The sequence below is a fragment of the Electrona antarctica genome, assembly GCF_951216825.1.
Source record: "Electrona antarctica genome assembly, chromosome: 13".
Lineage (NCBI taxonomy): Eukaryota > Metazoa > Chordata > Actinopteri > Myctophiformes > Myctophidae > Electrona > Electrona antarctica.
In genome coordinates, this window is record NC_136794.1 from 42,423,754 (window position 1) to 42,446,642 (window position 22,889).

General features: G+C 43.3%; 2 protein-coding genes across 2 annotated transcripts; both read right to left on the bottom strand.

The window, feature by feature from the left end:
* Positions 1-1,873: 1,873 nt before the first annotated feature.
* Positions 1,874-5,198, bottom strand: LOC306934996 (collagen alpha-1(XXVIII) chain-like; the record flags this gene model as incomplete). The annotated part of the gene is made up of 7 exons (XM_079517818.1): positions 5,160-5,198; positions 4,042-4,110; positions 3,367-3,447; positions 3,128-3,163; positions 2,927-2,963; positions 2,239-2,808; positions 1,874-2,085 (listed from the first exon to the last, which is right to left on the bottom strand). Exons 1-7 carry the CDS (start codon positions 5,193-5,195, stop codon positions 1,874-1,876), a joined length of 1,041 nt encoding a protein of 346 aa, XP_079373944.1. The 5' UTR covers positions 5,196-5,198.
* An 8-nt stretch (positions 5,199-5,206) lies between these two features.
* Positions 5,207-22,266, bottom strand: LOC306934997 (uncharacterized protein). Its single transcript, XM_079517819.1, has 27 exons — positions 22,140-22,266; positions 21,705-21,809; positions 20,104-20,684; positions 19,613-19,633; positions 18,956-19,051; positions 17,868-17,921; positions 17,496-17,540; positions 17,366-17,392; positions 16,316-16,360; positions 16,174-16,218; positions 15,256-15,309; positions 14,282-14,350; positions 14,040-14,062; positions 13,375-13,443; positions 11,644-11,712; positions 11,400-11,468; positions 10,986-11,054; positions 10,264-10,332; positions 8,820-8,891; positions 8,298-8,366; positions 7,583-7,654; positions 6,904-6,972; positions 6,263-6,331; positions 5,675-5,743; positions 5,506-5,574; positions 5,345-5,413; positions 5,207-5,228 (listed from the first exon to the last, which is right to left on the bottom strand). The coding sequence occupies exons 2-25, from the start codon at positions 21,799-21,801 to the stop codon at positions 5,550-5,552; spliced, it is 1,947 nt and encodes a 648-aa protein (XP_079373945.1). The 5' UTR covers positions 21,802-21,809; positions 22,140-22,266; the 3' UTR covers positions 5,207-5,228; positions 5,345-5,413; positions 5,506-5,549.
* Positions 22,267-22,889: the final 623 nt, after the last annotated feature.

Below are 22,889 nucleotides of genomic sequence, written 5' to 3' on the forward strand. Positions count from 1 at the left end.
CAAGCAGTATTTCGTAATAATAAAGAAAAATGTATGTGAGAAAAAATCACAATGTGGTAACTGGTAACAAGAGACATGACTTGGTTCACTAACAGTCAATCAATTGGGGTGGAGGGGGGGGGGGGGGGGGGGGGTTGGTAATACCAACAGAGGTCATGGTTTGACAAACACAGGTGAATGTGATAAAAGTACTCTGAACTAGTCTGAAGTGAAGTAGACCAGAGAGTTCACAGAATCCACTCCAGGGCCTCTTCATACGAGTTCCTTGCCCTTGTGTTTTCCAGCTGAGGGAAGCAAAACAAAACATACTTTGACCACTTAAGCCGTATATACTGTACTTTCTCTCAAATCTTTTGAAAACATCAGATCTACATGCCCACAACGCATGACCAGCGATATCTGTTATTTTTACCCCCCCCCCCCCAACAAAAGGAGGAGCAGTTTTGTTGTCAAGGATCGCAATATTTGGCGAAAGGGCCTTTCTGTGTGGAGTTTGTATGTTCTCCCCGTGTCCCCTAGGGTAGGTACCCTCACAAAAACATGCAGTAATCCTGGTCTCTAAACTACCTCCCCCTGGCCAGCCGGGGTGCCTGATGGAGGGGAAAGGAACTGGTCGGAATAACGTGTTCCTTCCACGCGCTACGTCCGGCTGGGGAAATTCCCCCGTCAGGTGAAAAGAAGCAGCTTGGACTCCTCATGCATAGAAGGAAGCATGAGGTCAGTCCGCTGCCCCCCACCCCAGGTTGGCATTAGATAATTGACACTGGGTGAAAAAAAAGGGTTGCAAAATCGTGGGATAAAAATTATTGAAAAAAAAAAGGATCGCAATATTTACCTGTTCTCGATAGAACGCATGTTTTTCTGCATTCGTTTTGCGTCTTGAAGCGATTGTCATTTCCGCCACAGCCTCCATACCAGAACTGTGCACATATATCGGCCTGTTTGATATAGTACCACAGGACTGTGTACTCACGACAAGGACCAGGCTTCGCAGGCAGGTCACAGAGGGACACAGCAGGAGTTGACACTGATGGAGAAATAGTGTGAGATTAGATACTTGAGAATACCCAATCATGGTTTCACCAATTATCAGTATCGTATAGCTATTTCAACCTTCCGATGCTGTATTCCATTTTTATTATTCATTGGTGCTAGCATGCACATTGAACATGTCGGTTCAAATTGTTTCGAAGTATCATTAAAGGACCACTTCACCACTTTTCAACCTATCTTCATATACAGTAACTGGTCCTCATTAATGTTCGTAATAACATGCCACCATTTTTTTCTACTCGGTCTGTGTTTCATGGGAGGACTGTGGGCAGTTCAGAAACCCGTCCACCAGTGACATCATCGATGGGGAATCCAAGTTAATAGAAACTGTAGGCTTTCTATTCCAAGTTGCAATGCGATAAAGGATTAGATAAATCAAATATATAAAAATTGTAACCGGGGATCATATCGTTTAGAGAAATGAGGCGAAAAAGAAGAATCCGAGATATTACGATTCTAAAAACTGCGTTCCCACAGACAGCATAAGCCAGTGGAATTTTCATTTCGCACCTGGACTGGAGTGTTACGAGCTCATACAGAACACAGTTGTGAACCATAATCAATTGCTATTAAAAAGGCGTCAAAAGTCTAACTCAGGCCTGGGCCATGGCTCAATGGTCCAGGCACCTTGGCTGGTAATCCAGTCTGGCAGTGTGCCGCGGGTTCGACTCCCAATCCCGACGGCCTTTACTGCATGTCACCCCCCATCTCTCTCCCCATTTCCTGTCAGCCTACTGTCTTGTCCCTCCATACAAAATATAAAATAAAGGCAAAAGCCACAAAAAAACATAAAAAAGTCGAACTCAGCGCAGTATTTGAATCAAGCCATCTGCTTACCTTCAGGCAGGGGAGTAACCACCACAGGCAGAACCTGATTGGAGGTGGATGAGGATGAGGTTTCAGGCTGAACCTCGTTAGAGGTAGATGATGATGATGATGATGATGATGATGATGATTGGGTTTCTCCATGTCTACGGATGCGGCTAGAATACTCATCTGGACAGAGTTTACTGAGGAGTTCGGACTTCAGTTCTGGAAACACATAATACATTTTTAGATCAATTAGTGGAAGCCAATAATTCACTGTCACAAAGCCACTCACCATTTATACAGCCACTTGGCAACAGCATTTATCTATTCAACACACAACCGAACATTACTGATGAACATAAACATAATAATCACCTGATAAAAGACCGTAGTCTTCAATATGGTGAAAATGTCCATCGCCAGAGGCAATGAGTTTGAGCTCATTCTCTATGTCAATATTGTTGGGGTGAGAGGCACTGAAAACCCCCACGACGTGCATGTCAATTTCGACGTCAAGATGAGCCTGCTGCACGGCGACATCGAGTTTAATGGGGTCGTGGTCATGATCCGTCATTCCATCGGTGAGGACGATGGCTACTTTCCTGGCGTCGTCCCGGGCATCGCGGAAGGTTTGCCAAGTGGCCATGCTGATGGCGCTGGCAGTGAACGTGCCCTCGGCCAAAAACTCCAGCGCCGCGATGCGATCGATTATCCGTTGCTTGTCCGCGTCCAAGTCGAACGCTTTGACCTCCTGGCTGTAGAGGACCAGTCCTACCCTGGTGGTGGTGGGTCCAATCGTGAAGCGTTTCACTAAATCTCGGACAAACTTCTTGATCATTTCTAAACTGTCCGTGCCAACGCTCTCTGAGCTGTCAATGATAAACACCAGCTCCATCTTCTCGCTGCATTCCACTATATTCTCTTCCACTATATTCTCGGAACATCCTGAAAATAGAGGAAAGCATCTTTTGGTTTGGTTTGGGGTTTTTTGTAAGCAGAAAACCAAAACTTCCACAAACATTTTTCATAAATTTTTGTTATTGCAGCATGAATGAAATCTTACCACATATTTCTTTGATCAACTTGTCCATGGCTTCTCTCTAGAAGAAGTCAAAGTGTGCAAAGTATGAGTTATATCAATACCACTATACTGTTTCGGTGCTTGCATTAGTCCACACTTTTGTGTGTGTGTGTGTGCGTGCGTGCGTGTGTGCGTGCGTGCGTGCGTGCGTGCGTGTTCCTACATTAGTGCAGTTGCACTTACTGTGAGGCCTGGGTCTCCTTTTGATCCTTGCATGCCCTGGGATTGACAAAAGAAAGGAGAAAAAAATCTCATTTCATCACTGGTTCCGTCTCTCATTGTTATTCAAATAATGAATAATTCAAAGAACAAAATTAATTTAATTTCACTAATTAACTGATGATTATTGTAAACCTGGCTAGCAACAGAATTGAACGACATAAGGACAATAGATTGAAGATCACGTCTAATAATATACGTACAGGTGCACCATCGCGTCCAGGATGGCCCAACTCTCCCTTTAGGCCCCCTGGGCCCCCTGGGCCCCGTGCGCCGAAGTCGCCCTGCAATCAGGAGGACAGAAAGTCTACAGTCAGTCAAGGTAATTAAGGTGGCAGGAAAAAAAGTACAATGGTGAAAAGTGAATTTACTTTGCAGGTGTATGCAAAGGCTTAAACTTATGTAGACAGAGCGTTCTATAGTGTATATTCATAGTTTCATTGTACAGATATTCAAATGTCAGCTGACGGATGTTAGGTTCTTAGCTTACTTCACCTCCCAATGTATGAATGAATGAACCATTGTAAAGCGCTTTGAGCACTTGGAAAAGCGCTATAAAAATGCAATTCATTATTAAAAATGCAATTCATTATTACTTATGATCCTTGATGACTATTTCTATGTATTTGATGTATTACCTTGTTGTTCTCGCTTACTGTAAATCACTCTGGATTAAGAGTATCTGCTAAATGCCTAAATTGTAAGTAGTATTTAAGTAGTGGTACTGTAAGTATATTTTTAATTGATGCAAATACTTTTGTTTCCCCCCTTGTTAACAGTATTTTTATATTGTGGTATTGCTACTTTCATTTTAGTAAAGAATCAGAGTACTTCCAACACTGGTAAAACGAGACCAAAAATAAATGTAGCTCCCTTACCTTAGCACCTGGCCATCCCTCTCCCGTGGGCCCCTCGGGTCCAGTGACACCCCAAGGCCCTGGCTCACCCTGAAATTAAAATTCAGGTTGGGTTGTTTTTATGGATCCAACAGTACAGATCATTACCACGTCACGCTTCCTAATATCACTCATCCAAAAAAGCATTAGCATTGTCCACGAAAACCTGAAAACGCAAGGCACTCTCCTAAAAAATGCTTCCAAACCCCAAAATATTTCGACACTGGGCGACCAGACAGAAATGGCAGATGTGAACATGTATAGCGCAGAATAGATGTCCAGCAGCGCCTCAACCCCGCTGCTGGTGTTCCAGCATAGTGTAAATGTTAACATCGCGTCACCAGACTTTCAACTACTACTCTAGACCTCACTTCACACTTGAGTGAAGTGAGCTCAGCCAATCAAATAAACGCTATGGGGTGTTCAGCCAATCATCAGCCAATGTTTGTGTTACTGTTCACACAAACAGACAAAGCTGGGCATAGGAGTGGTTGGCGCCACTCAAAAAGAAAGAGAAAAACAATAATCTTAATCCGGTTATAGGTGTTGTTTGTTTTTAGTCTCGCCGGTCACTACGAGTTAGAATAAAATATGGATATACCAAACAAACTATTCCAAGAAGTACTTGAATAAATGTGTCGATTCAATCAAGGCTTTTATTGGGTAGGCCCTAGTGTCATCAGTGCCCATACCCAAAGCGGGGCTGGCAAAAGGGTCTTTCTGTGTGGAGTTTGCATGTTCTCCCTGTGTCCCTCACAAAAAACATGCTGTAATCCTGATCTCTAAACTGCCTCCCCCTGGCCAGCCGGGGCGCCTGATGGAGGGGAAAGGAACCGGTTGGAATAACGTGTTCTTTCCACGCGCTACGTCCAACCGGGGAAACTCGCCCCTGTCAGGTGAAAAGAAGCGGCTTGGACTCCTCATGCATAGAAGGAAGCATGAGGTCACTACTTTGCTCTCCCCAGGTTGGCAGAGGGAGTGTAGAGCCCAGGATTACATTAGATAATTGACACTAGTTGAAAAAATAGGTTACAAAATCGTGGGATAAAAAACTAAAAGATAAATGTACACGTCAAATAGCAGTGCACCAGTTCACTTACCATTGGACCTTGAAAACCCAAGCCTTCAGGTCCCATTGGACCTTGGTCCCCTTGCCTTCCAACTTTGCCCTGAAAGCAAAATGTATATCAGATTACTGCCGTTGGTTACACTACTAGATACACTAATCATGTCAATTCGAAATTTCAATTCAATTCATGTCACATGGTAATGCATTTCTTCTTACTGTTGGTCCTTCTAATCGCTCCCCAGGTGGGCCATCTTCTCCTGGCTCTCCCCTGGAGCCAATAACTCCCTGGAACACACATACTGTAAGAATACATACAGTACATACAGTAGTATGGCAATCATGTATACATTATGTGTACACACTACACAGACACTAACCTTGGGGCCGGGGACTGCTATACGTTCAGGGACCTGTTCACCTTTTAGACCTGGCAAGCCAGGAGGACCCTAGAAAATGCGCATGAAAAAAGTCAATTTACAATAACCATTCATTTCCACCAACTTTGAGTTCAAATGTGTTCATTTGTTGGGAATTGTTCATACGAACCACGAAGCCAGGGAAGCCTGTACCCGGCAGACCAATTGGACCTTGTGTCCCGGGATCGCCACGAGCGCCCTGCACGGTGAAACGGTATTCATTGGTAAGCACAGTTGGACATCTGGAGGCTTGATTGAGCTCGACTTTTACACAAGTGAAATTAACATTTTAGATGTGGCCGAGTACCATTTATATCAGTGGTTTTCAACCCTTTTCATATCAAGGCCCATTATTTATTTATTCAGCACATTTTGTCATCGTTGGATAAGATTTCGTCCACAATTCCATGTTGTATTGATGTTGTTACCATATAGGAGAGACAACAGGCAAACAGCCAACAGCTTCTCGTAAATTAAGTAATGCAGATGTTTAACAATACTTTAACTCTTGAGAGTGTAAAATGAAACCAAGGGTCCATTTGGTTTCATTTTAATTTCAAGTCCATTTGGTTACCAACTTTTCATCATTTAACTCAGGGACCACCTGGAACCTACTGGTAACCACTGGTGGTGCCCTGAACACTGGTTGAAAACCACCGATTTATATAATTATTTATCAAAATGTTAACAAACAAACAAAAACGGAATCAATGCTAACCTCTGGACCAGGTGACCCGTGCTCTGTTTGACCAGGAGGGCCAGCTGGACCAACAGGACCTGTGTCACCCTGAAATAAAGAAGATAATAAGGAATTCACATCAATGAAGCATTGCACCACACTCCCTCTCATTGTATTGTCCTTTCCTGGGAACCACTGAGACCTCTAGCCTGGAAAATGCTACTCACAATGGCTATTTGTCATTATTCTATGGGGACATTTGGTCCTCACAAGTAGGCTATTGCGCACGCACACACACACACACACACACACACACACACACACACACACACACACACACACACACACACACACACACACACACACACACACACACACACACACACACACACACACACACACACACACACACACACACACACACACACACACACACACACACACACACACACACACACACACACACACACACACACACACACACACACACACACACACACACACACGTCCTGGTGGTAAAACGGTGCCGAAATGATTTTAAACGTTAAAAAATAGTGGATAAAAGCAAGTTACAATGTTCTCAAGCTCTGGAGGACCTCCAAACAGACATGTCTTTTGCGCTGGCTGCCAAGACCCGTGTGAAGACTGAAGACAGACAGTGATGATAGTGTATTTGTTACCTGGGATCCAAGTATGGCTGCCCCACGCTGCCCGGTCCTGCCTGTCCGGCCAGGCGTGCCAGGATCTCCCTGGAAGACAATAGTTGGCAAGAAACTTATTTGAATCAGACATAATTATGTTTTATTCAAACTGAACATTTTATTGAAACCTACCGTCTACCGCAGGGGTTCTCAACGTTTTTGGCCGGGGACCCCCGGAAATGCTTTGGCAATGTCTCGGGACCCCCGCCCCGCCCCCTCCCGATATAAATTGACTACTACAATAACCTTAATAATAGAGACAATACACCATAAATAAATACTGAAACCAGATATAATCATTAGGAAGGTGTATGCATGTACTATGTGTACCATGTAAACTCTTAATTTTCGATTTTCCATCCATTCAGTTGGGAAAAAAATTAATTAAAAACATTTTTAATTTTTTGGAAAAATAATTTGGGGACAACCCAAAATAATTTGGCAACCCCCCGAGGGGTCGCGAACCACGGGTTGAGAACCCCTGGTCTACCGCACAACCAAGGGGAGATATATAGGTTTTTGTATTGACTTGTGCTTTCGTTTGAAATGTACCCATTCTGATTTTACAATAATTATAGACTAGAGCTCCAGAATACAGAAATTATTTGACTTGAATTCCATTCTATCTTTGGTCTGATTTTCAGGTTTCTCAGCTCACATTTGCTCCTGAGAGTCCTCTGATTCCGGGAGATCCAGGGAACCCATCTGGGCCTCTCTGGCCCCGGTCACCCTGAAATGGATTATTAGAGCACAATCAGCACATGATTGTTCAATACCAGCATGTGATCTCACCAGTACACAGTGATAGGAGTTCAACACATAGAGTATATACTAGGGGTGTAACTGCATCGAAAAACCTTTTTTATTATTTCAAGAATCAAAGTATATCGAAATGAAAACAGCAACAAATCTTTGTATGGTATCGTATCGTTTTGCAATGCAAATAATAAATTGTATCAATACTAAGTACTTGTGCGTTTTTTTTTAAGAAGAAGAAATGAATGGAGGGGTTTAATTACTTGGAAAACTTGGTCTATCGATAAATGTGTGTATTCTCTCTATTCATGTCAAGGTACGGGTTTGTCCATATGTGTTCAAATAGTATTTGCCAGATAATCGCTGTGCTTACTTATTTAGCATATTCATACATTTTCCCTTAAAAAACCTGCACTATCCACAGATATAATTTCTTCGCTAAATTGTTACTGTATCGATTTTAAATAATTGAATTGAATCGGATCGGATCCTCATAATGAACCAATATTGTCCATGTATCGTATCGTCAACCATGTATCGTGATACGTATCGTATCGCTGTTACAATGTATCGTTACACCCATGGTATATACGATGGGGCGTGAATGTAAAACACACCGTCTCTCCTTGAGTGCCAACGCCAGGCGCTCCCCCGGAACCTCGTGGGCCAGGTCGGCCCATCTCACCCTGAGGAAGAGAACATTTCTGTCAAGTTTTGATGTTGTAAGTCGGTTAATGTAGAGGAGAAATCTCTAGAAAAAATGATGAGAAGAACAACAATTCTAGCCGTAGCTTCAACTTTTATTCTACTCTAAGCGAATAAACTGTGAACTATCTATTTGATAAAAACAGTTTGTTTTTTTTATATCTGGGACTCCAATCTACACATAAGATAAAATCTACACTGTTACGTTCTTAGTTTACGCATGATTCATGATAACTACTTTTTATATATGTGATGTATGCCATGCTTTTGTTATTGCTTAATGTAAGTCGCTCTGGATTAAGAGCGTCTGCTAAATGCCTAAATTGTAAATTGTAAATTGTACAATAATTATAGACTAGAGCTCCAGAATACAGAAATTATTTGACTTGAATTCCATTCTATCTTTGGTCTGATTTGCAGGTTTCTCAGCTCACATTTGCTCCTGGGAGTCCTCTGATTCCGGGAGATCCAGGGAACCCATCTGGGCCTCTCTGGCCCCGGTCACCCTGAAATGGATTATTAGAGCGCAATCAGCACATGATTGTTCAATACCAGCATGTGATCTCACAGTGATAGGAGTTCAACACATACAGTATATACTAGGGGTATACAGTGACATGCGTGCGCATTAAAGGAATAGCATATGCTGGCTTGTGGTGGACATTTTTGCCAAAATTCAATTTTTAAACACAGACAAAATGAGCGAACAATAATACAACCAGAAACACATAAAGAGATAGTCCTGAATGACCATAACAAGTCTGCAACACTGAGAGTGTACACATCTCCATTTGGTTCCATTTGTTACACTCTCAGAGGCTGGTCCTTGCAAATAAAACCACCAAAGTTGGATTCCTAATATGCCATAGCAAATAAGTGACAAGACCAAGTCTTTGCCACGTTGTACGGACATATTGATGACCCCCGCATAGCTCTCCCATATCTGACATATTGATGACCCCCGCATAGCTCTCCCATATCTGACATATTGATGACCCCCGCATAGCTCTCCCATATCTGACATATTGATGACCCCTGCATAGCTCTCCCATATCTGACATATTGATGACCCCTGCATAGCTCTCCCATATCTGACATATTGATGACCCCCGCATAGCTCTCCCATATCTGACATATTGATGACCCCCGCATAGCTCTCCCATATCTGACATATTGATGACCCCTGCATAGCTCTCCCATATCTGACATATTGATGACCCCTGCATAGCTCTCCCATATCTGACATATTGATGACCCCTGCATAGCTCTCCCATATCTGACATATTGATGACCCCTGCATAGCTCTCCCATATCTGACATATTGATGACCCCTGCATAGCTCTCCCATATCTGACATATTGATGACCCCTGCATAGCTCTCCCATATCTGACATATTGATGACCCCTGCATAGCTCTCCCATATCTGCATACCGTGTAGACCTAGTGCAGTGGGTTTCAACCCTTTTCATGTCAAGGCCCATTATTTATTTGGCATTTGAGCCACGGACCAGCATTTGATGAGGTTTAGCCTCTCAGACACAATACTAAAGAATAGTTACAGTAGATATCAAAATCAAAATAACAATTCTTCTACATTCTCTAATTGTGTAGACTTCTTGTAGATTAAGTAATAGAGATGTTTAACAATAACTGAACTCTTGAGAGCGTAAAATGAAGCCAAATGGACCCGTACCGGTCCATTTGGTTTCATTTTACACTCCCAAGAGTTAAAGATCTATAAGGGTCCATTTGGTTACCAACATCATTTAGCTGGGGACCACCTGGAAGTCCCTCAAGGACCACTGGTGGCCCCCGGACCACTGGTTGAAAACCACTGGACTAGTAAGATTATGTCGTTAGCGGTCCTACTAATATACCTCTGGGCCGGTTTCGCCAATGCCGCTCTCCCCTGGAGGTCCGTCTTCTCCGGGGTAACCGCGGAATCCCTGGAAATAGAGACATAACGTGATGATGTGGCACGACATCAAAACGATCAATACAATAAAGACATTTGACACTGTGTACAGTATACATCATATCACTATCATCAACATCAATATTTAGACAGAATACATTATTTTTGCGTGCGTGCGTGCGTGCGTGCGTGCGTGCGTGCGTGCGTGCGTGCGTGTGGGGTTGTTAGGGGATGTTATCTCCGTATTTAATGTCTGTGTTGTAAGCCGAGCGGAAACTAGCCTGTAGCACTTATATACTGTTTTTGCAATGATAGGTTCTTGTTTTACCTGCTATGATCCTAGACTACTATCTCTACGTATTTGAAGTATTACCTTGTGTTTGCCTTGCTTACTGTAAATCACTCTGGAGTTAAGAGAGCAATTGCCTCTCAACCTCGTAACACTTTTGCACGTTTATCTGATTTTAGATCAGTGCTGACTGATTGCATCTTAATCCACGGCCGTCTGCAATCATCACTGCATGTGACGTATACACATTTCGGCCATTTCAACCAGGTATTACATGTGAACATCTTTGAAAACTGAAGCTTTTTAAAAGATTTAAAAAATAGCCAATCTACAAGCTCACACAGTGTTGCATCACAATGTCTTGTAAGCTTGTAGATCGTCAATTTAAAACTTACAGGAAGGCCAGGTATTCCGATCCCTGCAGGTCCACGAGTACCATCACTGCCCTTGAGCCCTCGGTCACCCTGTAGATAAAATATGATTTAGTGAAGTGCTAACAAAATCCTGAGTGTGAATTTAATTCACAGTAATAATTCTTCTTCTTCTTACTTAAGATTAAGTAATAGAGATGTTTAACAATAACTGAACTCTTGAGAGCGTAAAATGAAGCCAAATGGACCCGTACCGGTCCATTTGGTTTCATTTTACGCTCCCAAGAGTTAAAGATCTATAAGGGTCCATTTGGTTACCAACATAATTTAGCTGGGGACCACCTGGAAGTCCCTCAAGGACCACTGGTGGCCCCCGGACCACTGGTTGAAAACCACTGGACTAGTAAGATTATGTCGTTAGCGGTCCTACTAATATACCTCTGGGCCGGTTTCGCCAATGCCGCTCTCCCCTGGAGGTCCGTGTTCTCCGGGGTAACCGCGGAATCCCTGGAAATAGAGACATAACGTGATGATGTGGCACGACATCAAAGCTTACAATGTCTTGTCTGAGTTAAAAAAAAAAGAATACATTAACATTGAGAAACTGTCTGTGAACCTGATGCAAAACTATATTATTTAGCAAATATGTCAAAATATTGGCTGTAAGATGAAGAGAATGTACCTGTGGTCCACGGAGTCCGCGTCCAGTTTCACCTGTGAATCCAGGTGGGCCAAGGCTGCCCTGGTCACCCTACCATCACAAACATACGGTTACAGTACAGTTTCACCTGTGAATCCAGGTGGGCCAAGGCTGCCCTGGTCACCCTACCATCACAAACATACGGTTACAGTACAGTTTCACCTGTGAATCCAGGTGGGCCAAGGCTGCCCTGGTCACCCTACCATCACAAACATACGGTTACAGTACAGTTTCACCTGTGAATCCAGGTGGGCCAAGGCTGCCCTGGTCACCCTACCATCACAAACATACGGTTACAGTACAGTTTCACCTGTGAATCCAGGTGGGCCAAGGCTGCCCTGGTCACCCTACCATCACAAACATACGGTTACAGTACAGTTTCACCTGTGAATCCAGGTGGGCCAAGGCTGCCCTGGTCACCCTACCATCACAAACATACGGTTACAGTACAGTTTCACCTGTGAATCCAGGTGGGCCAAGGCTGCCCTGGTCACCCTACCATCACAAACATACGGTTACAGTACAGTTTCACCTGTGAATCCAGGTGGGCCAAGGCTGCCCTGGTCACCCTACCATCACAAACATACAAGGCTGCCCTGGTCACCCTACCATCACAAACATACGGTTACAGTACAGTTTCACCTGTGAATCCAGGTGGGCCAAGGCTGCCCTGGTCACCCTACCATCACAAACATACGGTTACAGTACAGTTTCACCTGTGAATCCAGGTGGGCCAAGACTGCCCTGGTCACCCTACCATCACAAACATACAAGGCTGCCCTGGTCACCCTACCATCACAAACATACAAGGCTGCCCTGGTCACCCTACCATCACAAACATACAAGGCTGCCCTGGTCACCCTACCATCACAAACATACAAGGCTGCCCAGTGGTCACCCTACCATCACAAACATACAAGGCTGCCCTGGTCACCCTACCATCACAAACATACAAGGCTGCCCTGGTCACCCTACCATCACAAACATACAAGGCTGCCCTGGTCACCCTACCATCACAAACATACAAGGCTGCCCAGTGGTCACCCTACCATCACAAACATACAAGGCTGCCCTGGTCACCCTACCATCACAAACATACAAGGCTGCCCTGGTCACCCTACCATCACAAACATACGGACAGTACAGTTTTGGGACCTGCTTTTATAAAATTAAAATGATTCTGTAGATTGTCAACCTGTCCTAGTCCTAGTACCAGTGGTTCCCACACTTTTTCGTGTCAAGGACCCCCAAATGAACATTTATTAGGCCACGGACTCCCCATTTGAAAACATATACCAGTGACCCCGATAAGGGGGGATTTTTACGGCTCTAGCAGTGATTCCGAAACATATTAATTTCAAGGACCCCCCCAGTTTCACACGCATTATGCCACGGATCCCCGATTGAATGGCATTTCTATCTCTGGTACCCCAATTTATATTGTAAAACTACTGTTAATTTAACTCTGAGAGTGTACAAATGGAACCAAATGGACCCGCTAGGGTCCATTTGGTTCCATTTGTACACTCTCTGAGTTACAGACCCATAAGGGTCCATTTGGTTACAAATTATCATTTAGCTGGGTCCCCCCTGGAACTCCCTCAAGTACCCCTGGGGGTCCCCGGAACCACTGTTCTAGACCACAATTCCTGAACATTTTAAAGGCAGATATGACTGGCCGGTTCATTGTCAATCCCTAAAGCATACTCATACCATTGGTCCGGGGACCCCCTGGCCTGGTTGTCCTTGTGCGCCCTGGAACCCATGTGGCCCTCGAGGTCCCTGGAAGAGAACATAAAGTCAGTACTTAAATACTTAATTTGGTATTTTGATAGAGGGTAAGCGCATGCATGAAGTGAGTGGCAAATCGAATGGGCAAAGTGAGTGGCAAATTGAGTTTAACGTTGTGTAATACAATCAGATAGGACTTTTCAGTTTGGATGTATGGGCTGTCAAGGCCAGAAAGTAGTTTTTTTTTGCCACTCCGCATAACTTCCGGGTATGATGATGATGATGATGATGATGTCACGTGCATACCCTCTATATGTTTTTATACGTGTTTATACTTTCTATTCTTTTGCTCAAGGATTTTTTTGAGTGGTGCAAACCACTCCAACAACTGGCTTTGTCTGTATCTATGTGTCTATGTATGTGTGTACCTGTACGTGGGACCCAAAAAGATGAGCATGGTTACTATGGTCACTGACATTACGTCAGACCACAGCTGATCAGGCTATATAAGACCTTGCACCACTCAGTTCACACGGGTGTGATTTTTTTATAATGCAGGCATTTTACATGTAACAAGAGTATTTGGTATTGCTGCTTTTATTTTTATTTTTAAACGAATGGGAGTTTCACCACCATCCTTAACTTACAGGGAGGCCAGGTTGTCCAATCCCTGGAGACCCAGGAGGACCATCAATGCCCTTAAACCCCTCCTCGCCCTGTAGGAAAAAAAACGAAACATAATATAATAAATATCAATATATCAAATTCTCTGAGTTACAAATGGATACATTGAGAACCTTTCTGTGAACCTGATGCAAAACTATATATTTTGCAAAATGTTGAAATATTCGCTGTGAGACATACAGTATAAGCGATGTAGATAATTTACCATTGATCCAGGTAGGCGGAGTCCAGTGTCACCTTTAAATCCACGTGGGCCAGTTTCACCCTGTTCACCCTGCGATAACAACCAAACATACAGTACATTACATGCAAGAAGCAGTGTGTGTGTGTGTGTGTGTGTGTGTGTGTGTGTGTGTGTGTGTGTGTGTGTGTGTGTGTGTGTGTGTGTGTGTGTGTGTGTGTGTGTGTGTGTGTGTGCGCGCGCGCGCACGTGCGTGCGTGCGTGCGTGCGTGCATAATGCTAATCTATATTCAAATTGTCTTGTGGGAGGGGTTAGGGACGTCACAAATGTTAATTAACATGCAGTATGTAGAACCAGATCAGTGGCCTTGTGGTGGTTCGATCCCCGGTCGGGTCATACCAAAGAAAAATGGGACCCAATGCTTAGCATCAAGGTTTGGATTGGGGGTAAGTCCCTGCGACATACTAGTGTCATACCCAGGGGGTGTACTTGTACACCATGTCCAGGGGGTGTACTTGTACATCAAGCTGTCTCACACGACAGAAACAGGAGATAGGCTCCTGCCCTATGGGCCTCTACAGTCGTGAATACAAGTGGCCGCAATGAGTTTTCTTCAACGGGTGGCTGGCATCTCCCTTAGAGATAGAGTGAGAAGTTCAGTCACACGAGAGAGAGCCAGCTTAGGTGGTTCGAGCATCTGGTTTAGAATGCCTCTCGGGCGTCTCCTCGAGGCACGTCCCACTGGAAGGAGACCCCGGGGCAGACCAAGGATGAGATGGAGGGATTACATCGACTCACTGGCCTTGGAACGCATCGGGATCCCCCAGGAGGAAGTTACTAATGTTGCTCTGGAGAGGGAAGTCTGGATCTTTCTGGTGGAGCTGTTGCCCCCGTGACCCGACTACGGATAAGCGGTTGAAGATGGATGGATGGATGGATGGATGGATGGATGGATGGAGATGCCCATATATGGAGAGCATTTACAAAATGCACCAACCTTGTCCCCAGGACGGCCCTCTGGTCCGATGTCACCCTGCAGTCCTGGTGAACCCTGGGCAGGAGAAACAGACAACCGTTGACAAATGTACTGCTTCTGACGGAAGGTTCCGCCAGTTGGAATCCAACCGGCAACTGCTTCTGGCGTAATGTAATGGTCCATCTGATAAGCTTTATTATTGATATCAAACCGGATCACTGATTTCTTTTTTTATTTTATTTTTTGGCTTGGCCTTTCCTTCTTTAGCGATCCTAGACCAGATTGCGCAACCGCACTGCCGTTCACCTCCCTTTATACAGGCTGACTAAAAAGCTGAATAACTCAAAATCTACGGAGCTCTCCATGGTTTGGATAAAACGCACAATGTTCGGAGGTCTTTGCTGATTATCCGGTGATCTAGATGGGAACATTGAACATCTAGAGCAAGGATGGCTTCATTTTAGCTCGCTAGCATTGACACTATTTATTTAGCATCTAAGATGGCCGCCCAAACAGGATGTGAGTCCAGCGTGTGTTACACTACAAACGGCTCGGCAATCTGCGGTTGGCTCTGCGTCCACCAGGTGGCAGCAGATGGGTTAAAATAAAAACTAGACTAAAATTACTACTTTCACCAGCAAAACAATGATAATTGCAAAATAGATTAAAGATTAAAGCAAAATAATGAAAGATTTAAAAAAAAATCAGCAATGAAAAATCAATTAATTAAAATATAATATAATAATGTTATACATCGGTATCGGTCGATATGACCCTGAAAATAATTGGTGACCGGATAGTCGGTCATAATTTCAATATCGTGCATCTCTAGTTTACAAATACAATCGGTCAACAGCAATAATAAATGTAAGGTTTTAATAAAAATCTGTCCACCACAGCAGTAATAAATGTATAGGTTTTAAGCGCTGCATCACTGACCTTCTGGCCGATCATTCCGTTACTGCCAGCTGGACCCCGAGGACCCTGATTAGCATCACACAGGAAAGACCAATAAATATCACAACGTGAAGAAATATTTGGCTCACTGCAAATATGGTATTGTTATGTTTTTTCTATATACCGTGTCTCCGTGGAAGCCTTGGATCCCTTGTGCACCCTGTTCACCCTGAAATAGAAAATAGCATTAAAGATGGTTCCAACTACAGCATACATGGGCAACTGGCGGCCCGGGGGCCTCATGCGGCCCCCTGCACCTTCACTTAACGTGGCCCTAAGGTTAATATAAGAATATTGATATATTATTTATATTGTCTCGTTTATATTACTGCAACGCACTTTATACAGGCCTGCCCAAGAAAACCACGGACCAACTAATTCCAAACGCAGAAGCCAGAATTGTAACAAACACCAGGAAAAGGGACCACATTACCCCAGTACTAGCATCCCTACACTGGAGTCCTATACATTTAAGGATAGATTGTATGGTTCTTTAAGTTGCTTTTAAAGTCAAGAAGGGTCTGGCGCCCTCCTATCTGTCTGCCCCGTCAGGTCACTCGGTACTGAACGGCTGATCGAAATCCCAACAAATGGCAAGACACACGGCGAAGCTGCCTTTGCCAGCTACGTACCAAGGATGTGGAACTCTCTTCCCCTACATATCAGACTGGCAACCTCAGTCGATGACTTTAAGAGGCGGCTAAAAACCCATTTCTATAACCTTGTTTTTAACTGATTTTAAATTCACTTTTAATTTCAACGAATTCTACTGACCAGATTTGAAGCTATTACTTTTGTTTTTTTCACCCTTGTTCAATTTTCTGCTTGTATGCTTTACTTGTATGTAAAGCACTTGTGTCTGAAAGGTGCTCTATAAATGAAGATTATTATTATTATTATTAATTGGCTTTAATGCATTCAAGTTGTATGTTTCAAGTTTGCATGACTCAAGTTAATCTCATTAACTGTCTTGATATGTGCCTGTTCTTGTATACCCATGAGGGGGGTTTGCTAATGCTCTCTGATCTTTGCTTAGCATGCTGCTTCGACAAAATTCAGGGAATATCTCCCAGAGCGCAGAGCCTTTAACGCCAAGTTATACCAAAATACCATTTTGTTGCAATAAATGGACTACTTTGACGTGAGTGTTTCCTGTCTAAACTGAAGCACATACCTGCTCTCCTTTGGAACCTGGTATCCCCTGCAAATGGACATAATCAGATTAGATTTTTCATGTGAACGAGCTATCAATAAATATTTGTGTGGTAAAACGCTGTGCGTTGTTCATGAATGGTAATATTTACCTTATTGCCGTCTCTGCCAGGAGTTCCATGTCGTCCTCGTTTTCCCTGTTGCCAAAGGAATATTTGCAGTTTAAAAATAAAAATAATGTGTAATTTGAAAATTATATTTGTTAAATTAATACTAAGCCATTCTGTATTAACAGTAAAAGTAAAATATTTATGTTGTATGTTTATCCTGTATGAGTTTTCTCTCTCCTGATTGGATGAAATTGGTATCACGACCTGAAAATGTATTTTCTGCACTCGAGAGCTGGAGAGATGGGGAGTTCTAAAGAGTCTAAAAGTTTTGAATAACCGTATAGTTAAATTAAAGTTATTTTCGGGTATTAAGTATGAATTAGGCTCGATCAGAATGAATCAAAAGGCACAGACCTTCGGGCCTTTCTCTCCTTCGGATCCGTTATGTCCAGGGGTTCCTCTCTCGCCCTGTGGAGTGAAACAAAAGATTGATTTAATACAGAGTCACATTTCATTACATTTCAATTCATTATTTGCTGTTCCTGTTTGTGTCTAATCTCTAGTGTAAACCATTGAGACTGGGAATATACCCAAGCAAATAGAGTGCATGAGAGGCTGATGTTTCTTTCTTTTTAAGATGTTTTTAAGAAACTGAAATGGAGATTTAAAAATAAAACATGTGTGGACATTCGTGTGTGCGCGTCTCCAGTGTGTACTAGCAGCTAAGGTATCCAGTGCGAGGACACAACGCCAAATTGGTTGGAATACTCTTATACATAGCGAGGAAGACTATACTCAAGCTTTGGATTCATAGAGACGTTCCTACACTGGATGATTGGTACAAGGAGGTAATGACTGTGGTTCCTCTGGAGAAACTGACTTATCTCCTCCGTGATAACATGGAAGGGTTCACAAAGGTATGGGAACCAGTCTTAGATACAGTGGACCCTTCTAGACTGTGCTTCAATGTACCTTATTGAACGGTAGTGAATAACAAAGACTCTGGTGACCTGTAATGTAATCATGTCAAGACTGTGGTGTACTCGTTTTGTCTTTTTTTTTTGTGTTTGTTTGTTTTTTGTCTGTGCATTGTAATGTCCGTATTGTGGTTCTTGTTGTTTTCCTATGTTATGTTGAAAAAAGAAAAATGTGGTTCTATATACATTGAATTGTGATTGAACAGTTGTGAAATCTCAGAGCCTCAATAAAAATACATTAAAAAAAAAAAGACTGGCATATTCGCCGATACCGATATGAACCGATATGACAAATAGGGATCCGATACCGATACAGTATCGGGGGGACATCACTAGTCATTTCCATACCAGGTGGAAATGTGGGTATATTGTCAAACGTGGCGCATGACATGGATAAAACGTGTGTCACGCACACACACACACACACACACACACACACACACACACACACACACACACACACACACACACACACACACCATTGAAATCAAAGATACGTCCTTGCTGTAAGCATACTCTACTTACCATGGTTCCATTCTCTCCCGTCTTGCCGTTTTCACATTTACATAAGGCTGCGGCGCACTTGGGACTAGGGCACTTCAGGCACTTGGTACTAGGGCACTTCAAAAAGGAAGGACACGTTAAGTCAGTGTTGTCAGTCACTCATACAGTACGTGTGCTGTCGGGTGCATGCAGGCCTGCCAAGGATCCATCATTTCCTTAGCGATTATTATTCTGTCGTTGACTTTTCCCCGATTATGGCTTTTAAATCAACAAATTGATCACCCACTTAAGCATTACAGTATATTTCATACTTTGTCACACGTGTCGTACTGAAATAGTGACAATAGATCCGACGACTTCACATCGCGACACGTTGTGAGCGGTTGTGAGCTACAATCTAAAATGGGCATTGATTATATTATCGATTATTTCGACAGTCGATCAGTTTGATTGCACGCACGCGCGCGCACACGCACACGCACACGCACGCACACACACACACACACACACACACACACACACACACACACACACACACACACACACACACACACACACACACACACACACACACACACACACACACACACACACACACACACACACACACACACACACAGTGTGTGTGTGTGTATCAAAATATCAGTATACAATATCAAAATACTGTATACTACTTACCGCTTTATGAGCCAGTTCCTCCTGTATAAAGAAACAGATGAAAGTCAATAACAAACAGAAATTTAGACCTGAGGACCTGATTCTACAAATGTATTCTAAATCCTAACAGTTTTCTGAAAACCCTATGTTTCTATATCAGTGGTTCTCAAACTACAGTATTTCATGTCAAGGACCCCAAAAATTATAATTGGCCACCGACCCCCATCTGAAAATATGTTGTTCCAGGGACCCCCCCCAGAAGCAAAGATAAGAGTTGAAAATGTTTGCTGTGAAAGAATATATATTCAAAGATTTGCTCACATTTTCAGGATTTTTCTAAAATAGCAGATCTACAAGCTCGTAGTGAGGCACTCGGTGCCGCGCTACGAGCTTGTAGATCTGCTCTCAACAGATCTGCTCTCAACATCAGTATGAATGGTTGAACATCATGTTGCCTACTTTCTGCAGTTTAGATTTTATTGCTGAAAAAGAAACGGTATATGGCTACTTACAATTTGTTGGAGGATCCTCTCTACAATGTTCTCATCCTGCAGGTTATTGTTAAGTGTGTGGGTGCGGCTGTAGAGCTCCTGCCACGTGACGCGGTCCTCTGGTTTGATGCCCACGATGATGAAGTTGATGTCGTACTTTCGCTTAGCTTCGACGACGGCCGAGCGGTTGTGGTTGAGCTGCCCGCGGCCGGTCTTGTCCGTGAGCAGCACGGCCACTTTGACGCTGCACGCCGTGGACTCGTTCCGGTACATGTCGGTGATGTTGGTGATGGCGTAGTTGATTTTGGTGCCCGAGTTCAGGTAGGAGAGTTGCCGGACGTGCTCCTTGAATTCCCGGATGTGGTTCTTGAATTCCCCCCGCCACTCGCTGAAATGGTGCTTTATCTCGACACGGCTGCTGTACTGCAGCAGGGCCAGCCTCCACGTCAGGACGCGCCGACCCCGGCGCACGAGGGACTCATTCAGGCCGGGGAGCGCGTCCACCATGTCCAGGACGAATTTCTTCTCGGTTCCGTGATACTCCTCTATGATGCTCTCGGAGCTGTCCAACAGAAAGGAGAGGTCCAAGGCACACTCCGCACCTAGGATTTGGTCATGGTCAGTCACTACTATCAGTGGTGTAAAAAAGTACTCACATTAAGTATCAATACTGCAGTGTAGAAATACTCTGTTACAACTGTAAGAGTCAGAATTAAAAATGTACTTGAGTAAAAAGTACAAAAGTGTACTTAAAGTAGACAAATTAAAAGTACTCATTATGCAGTAGGCTATGTCCCATTTAAAGTTTTCAAATGTTTACAAAGAATTTGAAAATAGCCAATGTGCAAGCTCACAATGCGACGCGATGCAACGCATTGTGAGCCTTGTAGATCTCTATTTTCAAATGGAAGAAATGTATAGGGCTGACATGGTTAATGTTTAAAGTGTTGTAATAATAATCCAAATCATAAATAATACAAAGTAACTAGTAACTAAAGTTTTCAAAGAAATATAGTGGAGTAAAAGTACCATAGAGTAGAAGAAAAAGTAGGCCTACTGGAAAATGGAAATACTCAAATAAAATGCAAAACAATACCTCAAAATTGTACTTAAGTAGGCTACAGTACTGGCCTGGCTTGATGTGCAAACTACACAAACTGTCTCTGGTGACTTTTATCTCATCCATAGCTTCAAACAGATCACAGTTCTACATGTTAATATCTAACATGAAACAAGTCAACTTGTTTCATAGAGGTTAACATAGCACAGACATTTACACCATAGTTGATAGAAGAAAGATGCACATACACTTAATGTGACACTAACAGTACTGTACCACACAGCAAACTCATGCAGTGTTAACCAAACTGTGAAAGTGTTCAGGTCTACTTGGGTCAATTTTACACTGTCAGAGACAAATTAGGATTTTTTTAGTGTGGACTTTTTTTAGTGTGGACTGGACACGTACATAACGTTTTGTATAATGTGATATCTCCCTCGGAGCATAATGATGTTTCAGCACCAGTAAAAAGACAATATGTGATGTCTGTTTATCAAGTTTGCAACCACCTGAAAAATAATGAATGTTATCAGTCATGGTATTTTTTTAAAAATGTTCTTACATTGTCCATTGTGGTTATTTGCAGATTGACTCTGAGCACTGAGGCTGGTCAGGGCTGTGATGAGCAGAGCCAGCAGCTTCATGGTGGGGGACGCCATTGTCCAACCTGTTGACAACAGTGAACAGTGGACGATAATATATAACATTAACGCATTAAGAACTGAGCACCCGAATCTACAAAGGTCTTCTAAATCATCCCCCCCTAGAAGCTAATATTTGAGACATTTTCAAAAATAGCAGATCTACAAGCTCATAGCGCTCATTGGTGCCGCGGTATGAGCTTGTAGCTTTTCAGCAGCTAAAGGGGTCTGAGAGGCTCAATGTCATAAAACGGTGGTCCGTGGCTCAAATGCCGAATAAATAATGGACCTTGACGTGAAAAAGGTTGAAAGCCACTGTAAATAGCAAAAGTTGTCAATTATATCTGTTGCCTTACCTTTCAATATCACCTGTTGAGCAGATGAAAACGGGCCAGTGGTCAACTCCGGTTAGTTGAGCAGCAGCAGCAGTGGTGGTCTCACTCTCAGCCCTCCTGTGGTGTAGAGAGCTTTGACCCTCCATCCTAATTTTATAAGAGGAGATAAACCCCCCCCCCCCACACACACACACACACACATCTCTTAGGTATGTGCTTGCACAAAGGAATTTACATCTTATCCTGTGTTTGATAAACTGGCAGAATGTGAGCATTACACAAGAACAATTGAGTACCACAGACGAATAACAGTCTAAGTCCACACTATTGATCCATAATATATAAATGATAGATAAGGGTTCAGGACAACGAGGCCTTTTCGTGGAGGGGTCAGTCTGAAATTTGGACTTAGACTGTTTTTCGTCTGTGGTACTATTGATCAATGAATCAACACAGTTAAGGCCTATTCATGGTCCAGTTAAATAGGCCTCCCCTAGAAACAAAAACAAAAAAATAAATGCTGCTTTATAGCAGTTGCAAAGTGACACAGCTCTGTTTACGCCTCACGTTATTCACTTTCAACTGTAAATACTGTACATTTTCTTAGTCGTCTCCCCGCCAGGCTGGACGGCCGATAGCCGGTGACTATACTGTAGGTTTTGCCCCCTGTAGTCCGTGTGTCCGACTGTGTGTGTGTGTGTCCGTCAGTCTCTGTGAAGAGGTCATCTCCAGCACACTTCTCAGATAAAGGGCTGACAAATTAAGCCTGTG

What these genes read in the sequence shown, in the direction of transcription:
- LOC306934997 (XM_079517819.1), bottom strand. Translation starts at nt 21,801, where the DNA reads ATGGCGTCCCCCACCATGAAGCTGCTGGCTCTGCTCATCACAGCCCTG. An exon ending in CAGGTTCCAAAGGAGAGCAG is followed by an intron (nt 16,361 to 17,365) that starts GTATGTGCTTCA and finishes TTTCTATTTCAG; the next exon opens with GGTGAACAGGGTGCACAAGG. An exon ending in CAGCCATACTTGGATCCCAG is followed by an intron (nt 6,332 to 6,903) that starts GTAACAAATACA and finishes TCTTTATTTCAG; the next exon opens with GGTGACACAGGTCCTGTTGG.